At 37.3% G+C, this 20,342-nt stretch overlaps 1 protein-coding gene across 1 annotated transcript; it reads right to left on the minus strand.

Moving 5' to 3' along the window:
- Nucleotides 1–41: 41 nt before the first annotated feature.
- LOC130985066 (subtilisin-like protease SBT5.3) lies at nucleotides 42–4,469 on the minus strand. The gene is made up of 10 exons (XM_057907839.1): nucleotides 4,146–4,469; nucleotides 3,919–4,028; nucleotides 3,727–3,824; nucleotides 3,484–3,648; nucleotides 2,767–2,875; nucleotides 1,884–2,516; nucleotides 1,548–1,793; nucleotides 1,349–1,463; nucleotides 1,051–1,264; nucleotides 42–729 (listed from the first exon to the last, which is right to left on the minus strand). Exons 1-10 carry the CDS (start codon nucleotides 4,221–4,223, stop codon nucleotides 191–193), a joined length of 2,307 nt encoding a protein of 768 aa, XP_057763822.1. The 5' UTR covers nucleotides 4,224–4,469; the 3' UTR covers nucleotides 42–190.
- Nucleotides 4,470–20,342: the final 15,873 nt, after the last annotated feature.

A 20,342-nucleotide genomic window follows, 5' to 3' on the forward strand; every position in this document is an offset into this window, starting at 1 on the left:
TATGCATATAATTCGAATTTTAGTCTTGAAAATGTCAGACAGGATCGAAATAATCCAGATTTTGAAAGAAAAAGAGATAGTTACAATTGAGATCTTGTCTAAAAACAAAAAGTGAAGAAGAAAAATGAATTATTCCAGTACAGGATAATAAAAAAATCAAAGTTGCAAGAATATGAAATGTGGCATTTGCCTAGAGCTGTTTGACAACAATTGGAGTTCTAACATAATGCCTTCCATCACTCCATATCAGCTGTCCAAACACATAATCCCTCAAACCTCCATATTTCTTAGCCTTCAGAGTCACTCTGAAGGCCTTCTCCTCCCCTTCCCTCTCGAACTCGAGCGTCTCCGGCTCGACCTTCACTGCCACGCCGCGTGGGCTACGCACACGGGCTCTGTAGGTAGCCGGTGATCCCACGTTCTTCACCTTCCTCGTCACGCTCACGGAGCCGTTGAGGTACGGAACCGTGATGGCAGGGTTGTTGAAGTTGATCAAGCTAGCAAGTGGCTTGGAGCATGTGTACTCTTCTTCTGAGAACAGCTGGATCTGCGTCTGGTTGAAGCCGAGGGTGCAGAGGAAGCCGAGGTAGTCCCTCACGGATAGGTCGTACACGAGCCCCGGGTCCATGGCCCGGTTAGGCTGCACGTGGCCTCCCCCGTAGCTGAAGGGCGTGGCCTTGGCGTGGGAGGCGTTGGTCACCGGGTTCAACGTGTTGTCACGCGTCCTTGCTGCAAGGACGAGGGTTAAAACGAGTGATGGATGATCAAGACGACTCTGCTAACTCATCCTCAAAAGCCAGGCTATCGAGGAGAGGGTGCCTAAGGTGTTATAAACCACATCAACGACCCGTGGCCCGTGACGGCCCATAATGCCCCGGGTGGACCAGATCATGAGGTTGGCTCTGATACCATTACAACACCTAAAACTCATCCTCAAAAGCCAGACTATCAAGGAGAGAGTGCCTAAGGTGTTATAAACCACATCGATCAGTCCATATTTTACTGATGTGGGACGGATCATGACATACTACTGGTGCCTGACTGCCTTACCGGTTGTCATGAGGGCGGATCTGATGGCTGCGGGGCTCCATCCGGGGTGGAGGGTCTTCAAGAGGCCGACGACCCCAGAGATGTGAGGGCACGACATGGATGTCCCCGACACGGAGTTGAAGGGCACGCGTCGCGTGTCAAAATCTTGATTCGTCGGCCCCTGCGCCTCAGTGTAGGCGGCTATGATGCTCACTCCCGGAGCAGTGATATCCGGCTGCAAACAGCAAGGCTCTGTCTATGTAGGCATGCATATATACATAAAAAGGGAAAGGGAGTGAAAATGAATGCATTAAAAAACCTTTAGAATTTCTGGTGTGATGGTGTTAGGCCCCTTGGAGGAGAAGGCTGCCATGAAAGGCGCAGGCGTCGCGCCTAGCTGAGTCGTAGCCTTCGTGATATACGCCACGGGCGACCTGACATCCATGGAGCAAGCAGTAAACTGTGAACACACCAATGTCAAGAAATAGGATCCATGATTCATGATTCATGATTCGAACCTCGTTGAGTTGATGTAGGAGAAAAGGGCGACGCCGTCGGAGAAGTTGATGTGAGAAGCAGGGAGAACATGAGGATCAGCAAGGATTTCATTACCAGAAGCCTCATTGTTAGCTAAAACCATCCCCACTGCACCAGCCAAGGCGGCTTGCTCGCCCTTGTCAACTCTCGCGTTGTCCCCTCGTAGGCACACCACGATCTTCCCCTTCGCCTTCCGAGGATCCAGGGTGCCAGATTTGCAGAGCAAGCTACATTTTACACAACATTTCTTGATGAAAAAAAATAGCAGCAACAGGATCCAGTGATTGATCATCAGCAATAAATGTACATCAACTTACGCCTCATCAGCTGATGCGTTGCCAGCTTTGGCTGATGCAGCAGAGATGACGGGGTACGCCTTGTGCAGAGGCAACGACGTAGCTGAGAGGCTCTCCCCCTTCAACTGCAGCTTGTTCCCTAGCAAGACGAAGCTAGAGAACTGGCGGTCTATGGTGCTCGCCCCAACTGTGATCTGCCAAGGTGCAAGATTCGAAGCTGTGGCAAGCCCAGGCCCCGAGTTCCCAGCCGAGCAGACCACAGCAATGCCGTGCTTCGCAGCATGGAACGAGCCAATAGCTACGCTGTCGTTGTAGAAGGGGACAGAATCTCCTCCAAGAGAGACAGACAGCACATCAACTCCATCATGTATGGCAGTATCAAAGGCAGCAAGGATATCTGCATCAAAGCATTCGTTGCCGCCCACGGGCGGCCAGCACACTTTGTAAGCAGCCACCCGGGCTCTGGGCGACCCGCCTTTGGCTGTCCCGTTGCCAAATCCAAAAACGCTCGCCCCCCTCACAAAATTGCCACCGGCTGTTGACAACGTGTGTGATCCGTGGCCCTCCGTGTCCCTCGGTGTCCTGAACGTGGAATTCAGTGGCCCGACAACGGCACTATACCCCTTGTTGAAGTATCTTGCTCCAATGAGCTTCCTTCACACATCAAAAACATCCAGACAGCATCATAGTTAGATCATTTAATTACTGTGACAGACAGTTATGCTATTCTTTCCTCCTATAGTAAAAATGTCCATATAATGCCAAAGATTCCCAACATCTTGCATCAGATCATACAGAAAGTGTAAACTAAATGAAGAAACATACAAAGTGATGTCTGTCTGCACATGAAAACTAGATGAATTTGGTAAGAAGTTGTATAAGGATAAGGTGCAAAAAGGGTCACCTGTTGCATCGAAAGCTGGCATCCAAATCATTTTGGCAAATTCCTCTCCACTTTGAAGGAACTGGTCCCAATTCTTCATCACTAAAACTTTTTGAAGCAGGCCACACACCTTGTTTCAACCACACAACAGTGAGAAAGTGGAGGTAGTAGCTGAGAAAGACCCTACAAAGAAGCTATGATAACGAGGCCATGACGCGATTTTCTTATTCTTGATACCTTTATATGAAACTTAGATCTTAATGTTTAGTTGTTCATAACCAAGTTCATCAAGTAGAACACTCAGCATTTCTCACTCACTCACACTATTTACTCAATTTTTTAAGTTACAAGTTAAGATATTTCATTCATAAAACCAAGCCAAATACAAATTTTTAATCACCATTAGTGGTTGCCCATGTTTAGGAGCCAATGGTTTATGGGGAAGCAAACTCTAATAAAATAAATAAACAAAATAATTTGATCTTCTTTAGCTCTACACAACCCCACATTGCCATATACAACAATATGTCTTACATCATACAGGTCAATAATGCCCAATGCTACCAGCAACAAAGCTCCAAAGATAGATGGCATAAAACAATAAAATAATTCTACTACCTAACAGATTCAAGCTGGACATATTCCTAATTAAAGGAAACTAACACTGACTTAACTGACATTACTGTTAGAAATGGCTGGAATTCAGATAAGATTTGAAGACAATGACAATAAACTAACCAGTATCAAGATTCCCAATAATAGTGTCTTCCCCAAATCTGGCCTTCTTCCACAGAGAGCCGGCTCGAATTTCGCCATTGCTCTCGAGCCCAAGAAAACCCCATGACCTGGTTGTGTGCAGCTTCTTCCCCTGATTCAGGAACACTGATACAACCTTGGGATGCTCTGACATAAATTTCACTAAAAATTAGAACTTCAGACAAGAACTGCAAAACATCATTAACTTCTACGAATCACTCTTACTAGAAATCTGAGAAGCTTCTTCATCTTCAAGAATTGCAGCAAACCCATTGATGTGTTTAGTGTATGAGTAGAAAATTGCGTCTTTGGCCTTATCAGAGCTACATGGGATCAATAAAGATGAGATTTTTATTTTACTTCTTTAAAATTTTCCCAACAAATCTTGATTTTTGCACTCAAACTCAACTAACTAACCTGCCCAAGAATGATCCAAGAAACTGATAATGAGACTCTGTGACTCTATCATAATCACTAGATGCGATTCCTTTTCCGTGTGAATGAGCTCCCAAATACACCACATATGACTACACAAGAAAAAGAAAATCAAGAAGAAAAAAGAAAAAAGAAAAAAATCAAACTCCATTATTAATCAGAGCAGGAAATAATTAGTGGCAGGTGTGATCAGTCATTAAAATGCTTACCTTTTTGGTGGCAAATGTGGGTCTAAGCAATAGTGTTAGAACAAGTGAGATATGAGCAAGAGCGCTAATACTTCTCATTGCTCCTCACTTTAGATAAATCTTTTTTTGTTTCTTTTTCTTCTTTGAAATCCAACAAGCTTCCACTCACACCACTAAAGGGAAAGAATGTGTAGTGATAGTGAGTAGTTTGTATTGGTTGCAGCAGCAGCATCAGATATTTAATAGATTCTTGAAGGGTGTGGTGTTGACCTTTCAATAGCCAAAAAGTTTGAAACCCCATCATTGTTTGACTTCATTCGTAAGAAATGATCGTTACGAGGTGATGATGTTTGGAGCTTTAATTGTGTACTGATATTATATTCAACCCCGTAATGTGATTTGCATGTAATAATTTATAAATAGACATAATGTTCATTCTAGCCTTTTTCATATAATAAAAGAAAATTCAATTTATGTAAATAAAAATGTGAATATAATAGAAACTTTTAACTACTATGTCCTTACTATCTTACGCGATTTATGCAAATTTTCTGTGTACTCAAATTTCGTGTAAGGATATTAAAGTAAAAAAAAAAATGTTATTTTTATCTACATAGCTACTAGATTAGGGTGTTGTCTCTTTATAAATATGGAGTAAATGATATCTTATCTGTCCCACTATTCATGGCCTATTATTCAGGGAAATTTTAACTATTTTGTTATTTTTTTTCCGAGACATCTTTTCTTAGGAAAGAAATGTAGAGATAAAATTACGTTATTTGTTAGATTTGAAAATTTTTCAATTGTTATATTGGTCTAATGGTATATTGATTAATACTTTTTAAGTTTGAGTTCACCGCCATGGATCAGTATATTAAAATATTTGTCTCTCCTAAAACTACTTTCAACTAGCTTATTAGGTTTATTTGTGAATAGTTTATTAATATGTTAGAGTTGAAAATTTAAGATATTTTTTTATTAAAATAGTACATTTGTCCTAAATAGATACAGGCACAACATGTGAGTGATCATAAAGGGATTTCGAATTTAGATATAAACATGTGAGTAAACTTAAAAGATTTTTGAATTTAGATATAAAATTAATAGTATTTAAATTGACAAGTAGTATTGTCCTTTGAGTCATCCTAATTAATACTGACATCTCACAAAAGAAAAATATATATGAATATGAAGTGTGTGCACTGTGCAGTGAATGTTTGACCAGATAATTATTTTGTTTGACTACTGTATATATCTAAGTTTAAAGATAATCAAATACAAAGAAAATCACAAATTTATCATGAGATTTGAATATAGGTCTTGATCCGTCAAACAGTGAACACAATTTTTTTGAGATATATGATGTGTATATCAAAAACAAACAAACAATTCAATTTAAAAAAATGAGAAACAATTCATTTTGTAAAATATGAATTAAAATTCTTAATTTGCCAATCCAGTGAGTATATAGTAGTGAAATATATAACCAAACTATGTCAGTATATGGCAGGCTGCATGGGCTTTCATTTCCTAAGATTAAATTAATATATTATATATCACTCGTAACAATAATTTGACGTGTATCATCCTACTTTACAAGTAAAAGTGCGTATTATATTTCATGAATGCAAGCACTAATTCGTCAAATTATATATTATATTTAGACCAAATAGGTAATCAGGGATATATATCCATATCAAATGGAGATAATATGATCAATTAATTACTTAATTATTAATTAATTAAGATGAAGTATTTGTGGTGAGGCGACAGATTACAAGTGGGTGATGTGACTAAATTACATTTGACAACAAAGTTATGGGCAAAGTTGGTCAACTTTTGTAGGTAGTAGTGTTTCAGTATGAATAGGGATGTCAATGCAGCCCGAAACCCGTGGGCCGACCCGAATAACCCGACAAAATTAGAGGGTTAGGGTTGAAAAATTACAACCCGAAAAAACCTCCAGCCCGATTAGCCCGCACCCGACTAACCCGGAACCCGATAGGGCTAGCCCGAAAACCCGATGGGCTGGCCCGGTGGGCTTACGAAATTGTGACTAATGCATCCAGTTACAACTTCTGCTATGTTTAGATCTATGGTATTTGCTTAAATATATATATGTAGCCTCATTAAAAAAAGTGAAATTAATTAGTTAGAATATATATGTGTGTGCAATCTCATTAAAAAAAGTGAAATTAATTACAATTTTTTGTACAAATTGATTATTAGTATCTCATTAGTTAGAAATTAATTATTAGTATCTCTTTTTAAAGTGATACCAATTTTTTTTTCTGTCAATGAGACGTGCATGGCAAATTCACTAATTATTTAGTAATAATCCAGATTGATTCTAGTGCATTCATACATGTTAAATTTTACTATCTCATTTTAATATAATTTTGTTTATTTAATCTTGAATATATTATATTTTTGCATTTCATGCTTTGCTATATAATTTATATCTTTAATATCTATGTATATTTTATACATTATACATTAGATCATTAGGAATAATAAAATACAAATGATAATTTTATTTTTACGCCTTTAACCTGATTAGCCCGATGGGCTAGCCCGAAACCCGAAAGTTTAGGGTTAGGGTTGAAGATTTACAACCCGAAAAAATCTCCAACCCGATTAGCCCGCACCCGATTAACCCGGAACCCGATAGGGCTAGCCCGAAAACCCGGTGGGCTGGCCCGATTGACATCCCTAAGTATGAAGAATAAGATTTTTTTTAGGGAATGTATAAGATATTTTTATAGCTTATAAAATTATAAAAATATTTAGATAATTGAGCTTATAAGTTAAAGAGAAAAATTGTGAGCTCCAGAGAAAATGAGCTTTAAAAAAAAAAAAGTAAGATGATCCCTTGTTTTTTGTGATAAATTTACAATTAAAAAGAAAAAAAAACAATGGTCTCAAATGTACATTATACACTAATTGGGTCCAAAACTAAGTTAATTAAAAGGTAACGAAACTCTCTAGTTTAAGTTTTGAAAGAAATAATAATCCACGACTAAATACATGGATTAATACCCTGGACCAAACAATATTTTTCATCAAGATTTGAGAAATATTCACACATGATGGACCAATATATAGAAATTGATGATATTGGTGGGTGCTTTTGATAAAAAAGCATATGACCATACCCTAGGTGTGAGTGGGACTTATATAGTATATGTATATAATGAATGGCCATTAACATCATGGAGGGGACCCTTAAGCTATTTGAATCTCAATCTTTTTCTTCACATAATAACACCTTTTACACACATATTTGAACTTATAGTTCATTTATGATTGCTAATAAGATCGAAGATCAAGGAATCAATGAAGCTAACATAAGCAGCAAAGTTGAGGCATCAAAGTCTTTTTATTGCAAGTGATCATTGATTCAAATCTCACAGATTGTCGTGTGAGATTGTATTTTCATTCATTGTAATATATATTAGGTTCATGATATATATCGTGTATTTAAAGTAAAAAATTATATATCAAAGATACATGAAGACTCGAGTAATGTCAAAACAGGAGAATATTTTCTTAGAAATGCAGTTTAAAGTGTAAGCTAAAGTTATTTGCATGGGACAAAATGTATTGAAAGATGTGGTGGTATACAAATTATGAATTATTGTAAGATCATGAAAAGGATATTATTCGTAATAAGTCAAAAATGGGTTGGAATCAAAGATTGAAGATTTGAAGAAAGTTTCAAAAATTGGTACCACCACAATGTGCGTTAAGTCAACTGGTTGGGATTCGGTATCCAGTTTCCACCCCCACTGCCACACCACACACCATAAAAGTATGTGAATATTCACTACTCATTAAATTTTCATCTATTTTAATCTTCAATTTTCAATTCAAAGTAGGTGTCATCAACTTAATGATGTAGATTATTGTGCTTATTTTAAAATATAAACTAAGAATTATGAATATCACGATGAATTTTCTGTAAGTTATGATGAACCTAAAAAATATGAGATTTCGCGCTCATGACCACTAATTCGTTCAACAAAATGATACATTTATTATAAATTTTCATGATATGAGGATTGAAAATTAATTATAATTTACATTTTAAAATAAAATTTTATTTTATCCAATCTACTTATAAATATAGTACTATATAAGTAGGTATACATATATTATTATTACTGACATAATTAAAAGACACCAGTTGCCTTTTATGAGCATATAATTTGCATTGAAATGGCCATGCAAAACTCCCCATCTATTATACACAATGTCACAAGGGAAAAGACTTTTTATACAAATACTATTATTTAATGCTATTAGAGTTATTAGCAATAAAGTAAGAGCTTATATACAAGATTACTTAATGCTAATTAATTAATCATTTGGGATGAGCATTATATGATTAATGTTTATCCACTTTATCGCATCATTTCACTTTTAAATGACTAATTTTAAATTATTATTTCCCCTTCATCCACAATCAAATTTGAGAGAGTGAACATTTAATTTCACAAAATTATACCTCTAGTCACAAAAAAATTCACTCAAAGCGAGTTACATAAACTCACTTTCTTAAACTCCATTTTCCAACACTACTAAGCTATATAATTTTGAAACTAAAATGGCTATGTACATTGATGTCAACTGTTCATTTGACATTAAATTGTCTACATAAAAGTATAAATTAATTTTCCCTTCAATTAATTACAAAATGCTAACGTATTTAGGGATTTTTTTTTTTTTCAAGTTGTGCTTCGCATAAAGCAAAATACTAGTATTATACATATCCATATCATACTTAACTCAAGAGAATATAACTGCTTATTTATATTTGATAAACAGAAATCTTTGCCCTTATACAAATTGATTAATGGTGTACGGATATGAAAGTGGAGTATCAGTCTCACAAATTCCAAATTTTCTCCCCGTGTTTGCTGTATTTATGGAAATAATGAAAATAATAATACTAAAAAACAAAGGAAAAGATGGAGATTACATTAAGATGTCGGTTACGACATATGACAAATAACGAAGTCACGTAAGACAAATAGGTTGCTTATGTCTAAAGCTTGAACATGGCGGCCGCGCGCGTAAATACGGCTAAGATCACGCAGCACATTAATGCCCAAGATTTCTTATCTCAATAAATTTTAGGAGTATTTGCCTATAAATACATTAACTTTCCCACTTTTCTAGAATGTAACACCAACTTTAGGTTCTTCTCCATAATACACCAACTTTACTATTCTTCTGATTTTTCCCTTACAGATTTCTGAAAATTCTAAACTATCCCCAGCATAATAAAAATTGCAAAATAACCCCCACAAAAACAAAACCAAGACAAAATACCCTTATTATGCATTTTAACACAGTTTAACAATTAATCAGGCCCAACATGCTTCCGTAACACTTCAAAATAATTCTTAAATAAAACCAACATTATACCTTCGTCGACTGGTCTTCTTCAGGAGTCAGTCTCGTTGCGTTTTACGGCTCGTCTGCCTCCCCGGCACGCACCAACCACACACTCGCAAGAGATGGTTGCAACCCTCCTCCTTCACTAAGTGTCGACTAAATATTTTGTTGGAAAAATAAAGAAAATATTTTTACTCAACCCGGAATAGTTGGACAAAAACTAAGCGTTTATAGAGGAATTATATAATAATTAATTTATTTCATAAAATAATCCCCAAAGGAGGAGACTAACTTGTTTTAGCTACTCATAGTAGCCAATACTTGTGTACATAAAAAAAAAAAAAAAACTAAACTAAAATAAAACTTTTGAAAATAAGAATTACAAAGATAATTTTCTAGAGAGAGGAAGTGGTATGTGAAAAATGTTGTGAATTTTCCCCGATGCCTTCTTCTCTCCAGCACTTGTGATTTTATAGAGGTCTGATACCCTCTATTATTGCTTGGTGGTTGGCTTCGGATGCTATCCTCGTGGCCAGCTTGCTTGAGATTGACAGCCACCTTCTTTTGTTGGCCATTATTGCCGACACTTGTTGGTGTTGTCACATGTGCTGGGCCCTTGCTTTATCGCTTTGTGATAATGCTGGTAGGGGCCGGCTGCTTTCTTTCCACTCACATTTGTCCTGGAGCGCTGAGTGGTCCTCCTGTCATTCCACCCACTTTTGTCGTTTCTTTTGTGGGTGCGATCCTTGCTGTGAATCACATGATTCACTCTGCTCTGTCGGCCACCCTACTTTTTTGGTGCCCGAGGAGTTCTTCCCTTTGGGGTCTGATGCTTGTCATGCTCATCAGACCGGAACCTTCTTCTATCGGGTTTCGGGAAGAAACCCTTGCCGAATTCTGGTTCCTTCTGCGACGAACATTGATCGCAGATTTTCTCGATCCACTGGCCCGAATGAGCCATGTTGCAGAATTTGCGACGAGTCTCTTTGCTCCCCGCCATCTTGTTGTCCCAAATCGTTTGCCTCTTTTTCTCGAAAGATTTTTCGGCAAACTCAGTTGTTGTTCCTGTCATTGTGTTTACCAGGAACGTTCCCAGATCTGAACTCAGAAAGAATTTAAACCTAGACTTCATTTTGTCCATCTCTGTGAGACAGACCCAAAGACCCCATGCTCGTCTCGTGGAGATTTGATCCTCCGTAAATGTTGAGGCGATTGGGACTTGAAATTCAGGAACTTTGATTCGGTTCAAGGCTCCTGTATCTGGTCTTCGAAGCTTGATGAAATGGAAAGCTTCATAGACTCCTTTTCCGACAGGTTCTGGTGCTGCGCTGAAGAAATACAGTTCCAGAACGTCTCCCCGTTTAAGGGACTCGTTGTTTTCCCAGGCTTCAAACACCGTTCTCTGGATCCACTTTGGTAGACCCTTGATTTCGTTGAAAGCTGGGGCAGTGGTATAAACTGAGGCCAAAGCCCCGAACTCATACCATTCCTTGATGTGATTTGGATTGGCTCCCGGAGTTGTCCAAATCCTAGGGTATCTCCCTGCAACATCAACCCGGCAATTTCCCGGATTAATGCCCTTTCTCGTGATGAGTTTCTCCCATCGGTCTTGATAAATCTGCCAAGAAGGAGAAATATCAACAAAATTAGTATCAACCTTAAGTTGGCCAGTCATCGGCCTAAGATTGATCTCTCCCTCTTTTACCCCAGAGGTGGAGGGTTGACATGTTGATTCAGGGTGTGACCCCTTAACAACATCTTTTCCTCGAGCGTCCGGCTGTGAAGCCATTCTCTCAGGACTTGTGCTAGGGGTACTTGAATCCCCTGCTACAGGTAATCCGCCCTGTACGGAAAGCATTGCTTTAGCCCGATTTTCACGGACAACGCGCAAGAGCGGCTTGCTGAGTACTTCCTGAAGATTGAACATCTTCATGAAGCAATCATCGATTTGGTTGGATACTTGGGCTTCGTCAGCCGCTTGTATCTTTCCAGCTTGTTTAGTGTGTAGTACACACTTCTGCCATTCTTGTTGTAGCAGCTCTAGACTTGCAAAGAGCTGCCCCTGTATTGCCTCGATGGCCTCCACTTCAGGGAGCTCCATCCCTTGTAAGGAAATCTGCAAGAACATTTTGATCAGATTTCAAAACGACAATATCATAATCATAATATTGACATTCGGCTTGCCATCTAAGCAATCTAGATTTTTCAGGCTTAGATTCAATCTTTTTTGTTAAGAAAGCTTTAACGTTAGTGTTATCTACTTTCAAAACAAATTTCTTAGCAAGTAAGAAAAGCGGCCATTTTTTAAACGCCTTTCGCACTGCAAAGAATTCTTTTTCGTTGATGTGCCATCGCACAGCTTCGTCGTCGGAAAAGAGACCGCTACAGTATCTGCAAGGTTCTTCTCCATAGGGGGTGATCTTTGTGAGCACGGCTGCCCACCAGAAATCGCTCGCGTCTGTATAGAGGACAAGGTCATCCTCATCTTGTGGTATTGAAAGTTTTGGGAGATTTTTACAAATCTCTTTTAACTTTTTCATACCCTCCCGATGCTCCTCTTTCCATATGAATGGAACATCTTTCTTCAGTAATGGACTGAAGACTTTTCGGTGCTCTGCAAGATTTTTGATAAACATTCCTGCAAAGTTAACAACTCCGAGAAAGCTTTGGAGCTGTTTTTTCTCTTTGAGATCTTCCGGAAATCCCTGGACTTTTTCCACAATATGATCTTGTAGAATTATCCCAGATTCATCGATCTCGATCCCCAGAAACTCCATCTTCTGGGTGGCTATGACTGCCTTCTTTTCTGACAGCACTAGTCCTTCTTGTTGACAAACATCCGCAAAGATCTCCAGATGCCTGACATGTTCATGAATGTTTTTTGATGCAATAAGGATGTCATCAATGTAAACAAACATAAACGAAGAATAATCTTTGAAGAGATTATCCATCTTCCTTTGGAATATCTGAGGCGCATTGGCTAGCCCCATTGGCATGACATTCCAGACATAATGTCCTTGTGGAGTCGAGAAGGCTGTGAACTTCTTACTCCCTTCCTCCATGCGAATCTGGTAGAAACCTGATTTGCAATCAAACTTCGAGAATACCTTTGCACTTCTGATGCAGTTGATGAGGTGTTCTCTACTTGGGATGAAGTATCCGTCAAACTCCAGAATGTCATTAATCCCTTTATAATTAATGACCAATCTTGGCTTTCCTCGCTTGATCTCCCCATGATTTCTCACCAGAAATCCAGGACTGCTGTAGGGTGATCTTCCTCCTTCAATAAGCTTTAAATCAAGGTGTTCCTTGATTATACTCATCATATCCTGTTGATCTTGAGGGTTCATCAGGATAGGTTTGAATCTAACGAACTCATGCTCCTTTCCAGTTTTAACTTTCAAGGTTGCTCTGAGCTGGTTCTTGTCCCACCATGCCAAAGGATCCTCGTGGTAACATTTCTGGATTCTCCTTTTGACGTCGGCAATGGACACCTGTTCTTCTTCCTTGATATCTTTGTGTGATATCAGGGATACTTTGAGGATTTGAATTTCTTCCTCAGAGAGATTTGGAAATCCCTCAGTTCTGCATTTGAGCAAGACTTCTCCGAATCTCCTTTGATCCTTCATTTGAGGTCGCCGGAGTCTGCCATCATCACCATGCTTGCTGCGGAATTTGATTGGCATTGAACGATGAAAAGCTCCTTGGAGCCTTTGTACAATGATCTTGTGATCACAATTGGTTGTGAACACTAGCCTCCTGGCTTCATTGTCCTGTATGTACCTCTTGAAGCTTTGCAGAAAATTATTTCCGAATAATATATCTGCTCCGGTATCATGGAAATAAATTGGTGGAGTCTTGACCTTATACCAAGGTGTCTGTCCTGCTCCGCCGATCAATATTTCCGTTTGTTTTACTCCTTTTGATAAGAGCAAAATCCTTTTGGAGAAATCCCTTCCTATAATTCGAGGTAGATCTTCTTCCACTTCTGTTGGAAAGACTCCTCGCTTTGCTGTACAGATTCCTGCTCCTGAATCCACATAAGCAGCAAAATATTCTGCTTTGTATTTCTCGTATAACATCCCTACAGAGATGTATATAGAGAATGGGCTAGTCATTGGATCACCACTCTTTGGCGTCCAATGGTAATCTCCATTCCTCCTGATTTCCATGACCATGGCTTATATTTGTCAATGAAATTTCGTCCTAAGATTAGGACATCCGCTTCTTGTCCGGCTTGGCCTTCGGTCTGAATTTCAAAACCTCCCACCTCCAGAGTTCCGATGTATCGGTTGTCTCCTGGATTTGCCAAATAATACAACATACTACAAGGAAACTTGTTTTCCATGTTTGTTGTATCAATTCTTGTGGAAACCTGTCTCCATCCTTCGGGACATTTGAATTTGATTCTCATGTCTGGGACTGGTTTTTCCTGGATCGCCCTTCTCTCATAGGAATGAGAGAAACTTCTTGTTATAGGCCCTGAAGTTAGCCTATTTCCCTGGAATGATAGCCTTGGTGCTCCCAGTCTGAGACTCTGGGTATGGCTAAGCACCGGCTTGTCTCCAACATCGATGTCGATTTCCCTGACTTGGGGAACTTCTACTCGGTTTGGAGGGGCTGCCTTGGCAACTTCTTTGAATATTTCTGGAATTTCAATAAATTCTTTTCCCAGAAATAACTCCGTATGATGGGAATTTGATAGGGCATACGAGACTTGATAAGTCAGAGAGTATGGCCTATTTCCATCTGTCATGTACTCCTTCTTTTTGTAGTCCTGATAGAGAGTCAGGGCTCGGCTGAAGGATGAATCCTGTAGATTATAAGCGATCTGTGGGTAGAACTCGGTTATAATCTTCTTGGCATAGAGATTGCCCGAAAAAGCTCCAATAACTGATTCTCTGGCATCTCTGACTCTTTTATCGCAAAGTGCGACGTCAATTGGTTGGTCCGTCCCTGGAAAAAGGGAAGATTTAAGTACCAACTGAATTGCTCCAATATGAATCCATTTCATCGTACTTGCGACTTCTGGCTTCATTTTCTTGAGATCCTTCCTAATATCTTCGGCCGGAACCAGCTGGATTTCCACCTGGTTGCTTGTGATCTCAATTGGAAGCGCCGTTTCTTGGCTTGTGACGCCAAAATAGACATGATGCTTCCTTTTGGTTGGAATCAAGCTATTTAAAACTCGATTCAATCTCCCATTAGAAAACCCTTGGTAGGTTTGAACCTCTTCGGTTTCCTTCTTGAGTTTTTTCACGAGCTGCTTCACCACTTCTTTTTGTGGAATCAGGAAATGGCTGGTAAATCCATTCTGATCCTCCTTCTGGGTGTGGTGGACCTCGTGCTCCTCTTTAGTCTGACTCGTCTCCGGTTGATCCATCGGTCATCTCCGAATCCTCAGAACTAAAGACCTCTTCTTGCTCATATATACTCTCATCAGAGGATATATCTTCGAACTGATACACGGGTATCAATTCCTGGTGGTAGATAGCGTCTTCGATATCTGGTGTGGATTCGAATCTTCTTATCTTCCTTTTCTCGTTGTCTGGGCAATTGGTTGAAATATGCCCCTTTGCTCCGCAGGTCCAGCAGTTGCATTCTTTAAAACTTTCATTTGTTTTGGCTTGAGTTCGCCTGAAAGTTTTCCTCGCCGGGATTCTCTTTTGTTTTGAGAATCAGTTTCTTGATGGTCCGCTCCGTTGGCCTGATTTGTAGGAGCGCGCCTTCTGTCTGGTCCACATGGTTCTTGGCTTCCAAGAACTTCTTCTGGACTTTCTTTCATAGGGTTGGTACCTATGCTTCTTTCGGCTCCTTTTTTGATATAGCAATTCAGCACCAATCTCTGTTGGAAGATCAATGTTGTCGCACATCAATAATGGAGATCTCTTATTGAGTTTCCTCAATCTCTTGAGATTCCTTTGATCCGCCGCCTTCTGGCACCATTCAGACAGCTTCTTGTGAACATATGACATCCTCCTTGATGCACTGTCAAGTGGATATTCTCCAGGTGAAACGTACTCGTTGGTGAGCATCTCCCTCCATGGACTTGGAAACTTTGTGAAAAAGAGGTCCTTGGCAGTTCGATCATCCACTACCCCCATATGGACATATAGGGTATAAAGGCGCAGAAATTCATCGAGAGCTTTTGGCTCTAGCACAACCAATCTTAGATTGTAAAGTGCCTGATGATATTTCTTTTGCTTTTCCTCTGCAGATCCTTCGAAGAAACCCATTCCGAGAAAATGGATTTTAATCTGCCTGGTAGCCAACGTAAGAATTTCAGCCGCTGATGTGTGGCTGAACAATACATTCTTTCCTTCGATGTCGGCTCTATCCCAGAATTGTTTTGCCATGCCCGCAAAACTTGCCTCGAAGATTTTGACAAATTCTTCTTTGTCATATTCTATTGTGGCAATCACAATCCTCATTGCTGAAGCCCATTCATCGATGAGTCCTTCCCAATCTTTGAAACTGGCTTCATCGAGGTTGAGAATCAATCCGTATGGGTGGATTGGTTCAAGTGTGGCCTTTCCTATAGGAGTGTCCCGCATCTGAGGCCTGCGTCTTCTGGTTCGTTGGTAATGGCTTGCATCATCTGAAGCCCCACCCCTTTTTGACGAACTTTCTTCTTGGTGCTCAGGTTTGGGCACCTCATCTCCTTGGTTCATCTTTAGATCAACCATGTTGAGGTTAGCAAAAGATTCTGCTAACTCCTGTAGATCTTCTAATCCGATTCGATCAAGGCTATTCATTTGCCTTTCATGATTCGAATTATGTCCTCTGGTGTCAGCTCCTTGGGTGCTGCATCAAGTGGTAATGGATACGTCGGGTCTTTGGACCATTTTTTCCAGAACATGGTTTTCGCCGTTCGATTTCCTCCATTCTTTTCTGGATATCACGCAAGAGGGTAAGGATTTCCTCTTGTTTGAGTGATATTCTGCTTATCTCCATCGGTAGTTCATACAGCTTGTTGCCGTAATATTCCACCGTTTTCTGAATCTCCCTCAAGTTGACGTTGTCGGAAGAGTCTGGCTCGATCTTGTGGTAGCTCGGATAAGCTACTCCCGCCTTGTCTTTTTGTTCCATCAATCGTGGGATTGATGGGCCTCCTCCATGGTTCGTTCAATCCTTGCTCTGGCTGTGGCCATTATCATGAGATGTTCATGATAAAATTGGATACTCGCAATGACCTCGCGAATAAACTCGATGTCTCCTCCTCGTCGTATATTGGTAACGAGGACTCGATTGTTCCACCTGAGATCACTTAAAAAGTGACTGGTTTCTATCTCCAGATTCTGGAGAGAGTTCCTGTAGTGTACACATCTCGGACACTCGTCCGGATCCATAAACTTTTAATGGAGTCTCCTCCCACATGGGTTAATAAAAAAAACTAAAAATTATATAATTCCTCTATAAAAACCCGCTCTGATACCATTTTAAACAAGGATCTTTTAAACTGTTTTTTGCTTAAAAGTACGTGGCGTTGTCTCACAGTCCAGACCCAGATTACAAAGTAATCTATCGGGCACGAGGAAAGTTTCCAGCCGATATACCATTTAAGCCCAATCTTATTTAGGTATAAATTGTCTTTTGTTTACAATAAAGAGTTTTAGGGGTCAGAGTGCAATAAATTTTATAATGGGGTAATTTTCGAATATCCATACTTTGGGCATGGGAAATTCCAGAAAATTTTGAAAGTTTATGTATTATGGGAAGAATCTAAAGTTAGTGTTATAAACTAGAATTTGGTCATAGTTTGTGTATTTAGGGGCAAAATACCCTAAATTTTATTTCTACACATTAAAACAAGAGTAGTGATATTTGAACACCAGGGGTACGTTACACCTGGTAAAAAATCAGTTTTTTACCTGCTTAGAGTGTGGGCCGGTTTTATGGATTTAGTATATTTACTGATTTATCCTTGATTTATTCCATCCATTTTCTTTCTTTTTTTTCTGCCATATTATTTAATGATTCTTATTAATTCGATTTTTTTTTGTTCGTTTTGTTTTTGATTTATTTGTTTTTAAATTTAATTATTGATTTGTTACCAATAATTTAGTGTTTCTTGTTATAATATTTCTAGGTTTATTTCCAGCTATTTTTTTCTAAATTAATATTATTAATTTTTTCAAAAATTATTTCTCCTAAATTTTGTGTTTAATTGTTTTTTATTAATTTGTTTCAACTAATTTTGTGTTTCTCCTTAAAATAATACTAGATTTGTTTTTGGATATTATTTTTAAATTTTTTCAAAAATTAGAGTTTTTTATAAGATAAAAATAATATTATTTATTTTTATCTAATATAAAATTATGTTATAATTTCAGATATTTATATTGCTAAAATTTTGTTATTTTTATTTGTTTCCACTAATTTGTTTCCTATTATTAATTAATTAATTAAATTTTAGGATTTGTTAGGATTGTTTTCATAACAAACCCTTGATACACAAGTAAATAAAGATTATTAGGTCCTATATTGATGGATTGGATTTATTCCAAATTCGAATTAGCCGCCCATCGTCGATAGGATTTTGCCCTAGAAATGATTCCTATGAATAAATAGGTTTCCGCCCTATTCATTCTCAAAACCTTTCGGCTTAATGACGAGTGAAAAGAAAGGAACTTTTGAGAAGAAAAAAAAATCCGGCAAGGGCAACGGGAAATCCCACATCGTCGGAAACAAAACTCCTACGACTTCCCCAAAAACACCGTCCAAAAAGCTCTTCCGCGACATACCTTCCCCGTTCCCTAAATCGTACGAGCCGGACTGTGAATGATACTTTGTCACCTTGTCTGGTAGTGGCAACAACATAAGTCTTTAGTTAGAATTGATAATAAAATGATTCATGCGATTGGACATCGAGTGAATAATTTAAATAACATATTCATTATATTATTTCAACTCTTATAATAAAGTATTAATTAATTGAAGTAAATTAGTGAATATGAGAAAAAAAAATGATTGATACGAATGTATTTCGCTCGCAAGACTATTTAACATAGACTTGAATGAAAAACTATGTATTATTGTAAATAATACAATGAGGTGAAATGATTCATATGGTTCATATGAATATATTTCGCTCGCAAGACTATGTAACGAAGTCGATTCAATTTAGTTATTCGTTATAAAATAAAAGTTTATTGATTAATTTAAGTTAAATTAGTGAATTTGAGGATAAACGTAATAAAATGAGGTGAAATGGTTCATATGAATATATTTTCGCTCCCAAAACTATGTTTAACAAGTCGATTCAATTATTCATTATAAAATAAATATTTATTAATTATTTTAAATTAAATTAGTGATTTTGAGGAAAAATATAATAACAGGAGGTGAAATGGTTGATATGAATGTATTTCGTTTGCAAGACTATGTATAACAAGTCGATTCAACTATTCGTTATAAAATAAACATTTATTAATTATTTTAAGTTAAATTAGTGATTTTGAGGAAAAATATAATAAGAGGAGGTGAAATGGTTGATATGAATGCATTTCCTTTGCAAGAGTACTATGTATAACAAGTCGATTCAACTATTCGTTATAAAATAAACATTTATTAATTATTTTAAGTTAAATTAGTGATTTTGAGGAAAAATATAATAAAATGAGGTGAAATGGTTGATATGAATGTATTTCACTCGCAAGACTATGTATTACAAGTCGATTCAACTATTCGTTATAAAATAAATATTTATTAATTATTTTTAAATTAAATTAGTGATTTTGAGGAAAAATATAATAAAATGAGGTGAAATGGTTGATATGAATGTATTTCACTTGCAAGACTATGTATAGCAGGTCGATTCAACTATTCGTTATAAAACTATATAACATATACTTGTAGACAATGTATTATAATATAGTATTGAAGTCGATTTGATAATTAAAAAAAATGAACTACTATAGTGTAAATAATGAAGTCGAAATAATTATACTCAATGAAATGAAGTTGAATTAATTAATTGAATTAAATTAGTGAAGTTTTAATAAAAAATGAATCATATGATGGGGTTTTTCTCGGAAAGCTATATAACATATACTTTATTAAAAGCGATATAATAGTAAGAAAATGAACTACTATAGTGTGAGTAATGGAAAAAAAAATTAATTCAAGTGAATCATACAATGGGATTTTGCTCGAAAAACTATATAACATATACTTTATTTGAATATATTATAATGAAGTATTGTAATCGATATGATGATAACAAAATGAACCACTATTGTGTGAGTAACGAAGTCGAAATAGTTATACTCGATGAAATGAAGTTTAATTAATTAGTGAAGTTGTAATAAAAATAAATTTTATAAGATATATATAATGAAGGAAATTTTATTAAAGTATAATCAATCCTACGTAGAGATTTTGCTCGGAATCTATATAACATATACTTGAATACAATGAATTATAATATAGTATTAAACGCGATATAATAATAAGAATAATTATACTCAATGAAATAGAGATGAATTAATTAATTGAAATAAATTAGTGAATTTGAAAAAAAAAATGAATCATACAATGGCATTTTGCTCGGAGAACCATATAACATGTAATATAATACAATACTTTATTATAATATATTACAATAAAGTATATGTAATATTGTTTTTCGAGCAAAATCTCATCGTGTGATTCAGTTGAAAATTTTCTGTTTCGCTACTCACACTATAGTAGTTCATTTTCTTATTATCATATCGCTTTTAATAAAGTATATGTTATATAGTTTTCCGAGTAAAATCTCTACGTAGGATTGATTATATTGTATTTTTGCTTTCAACTTCACTAATTTATTTCAATTAT

This window comes from Salvia miltiorrhiza, chromosome 5 (genome assembly GCF_028751815.1).
Source record: "Salvia miltiorrhiza cultivar Shanhuang (shh) chromosome 5, IMPLAD_Smil_shh, whole genome shotgun sequence".
In the NCBI taxonomy this organism is placed as follows: domain Eukaryota; kingdom Viridiplantae; phylum Streptophyta; class Magnoliopsida; order Lamiales; family Lamiaceae; genus Salvia; species Salvia miltiorrhiza.

What these genes read in the sequence shown, in the direction of transcription:
- LOC130985066 (XM_057907839.1), bottom strand. Translation starts at nt 4,223, where the DNA reads ATGAGAAGTATTAGCGCTCTTGCTCATATCTCACTTGTTCTAACACTA. An exon ending in CCACATTTGCCACCAAAAAG is followed by an intron (nt 4,029 to 4,145) that starts GTAAGCATTTTA and finishes TTTCTTGTGTAG; the next exon opens with TCATATGTGGTGTATTTGGG. An exon ending in CTTGGATCATTCTTGGGCAG is followed by an intron (nt 3,825 to 3,918) that starts GTTAGTTAGTTG and finishes GATCCCATGTAG; the next exon opens with CTCTGATAAGGCCAAAGACG.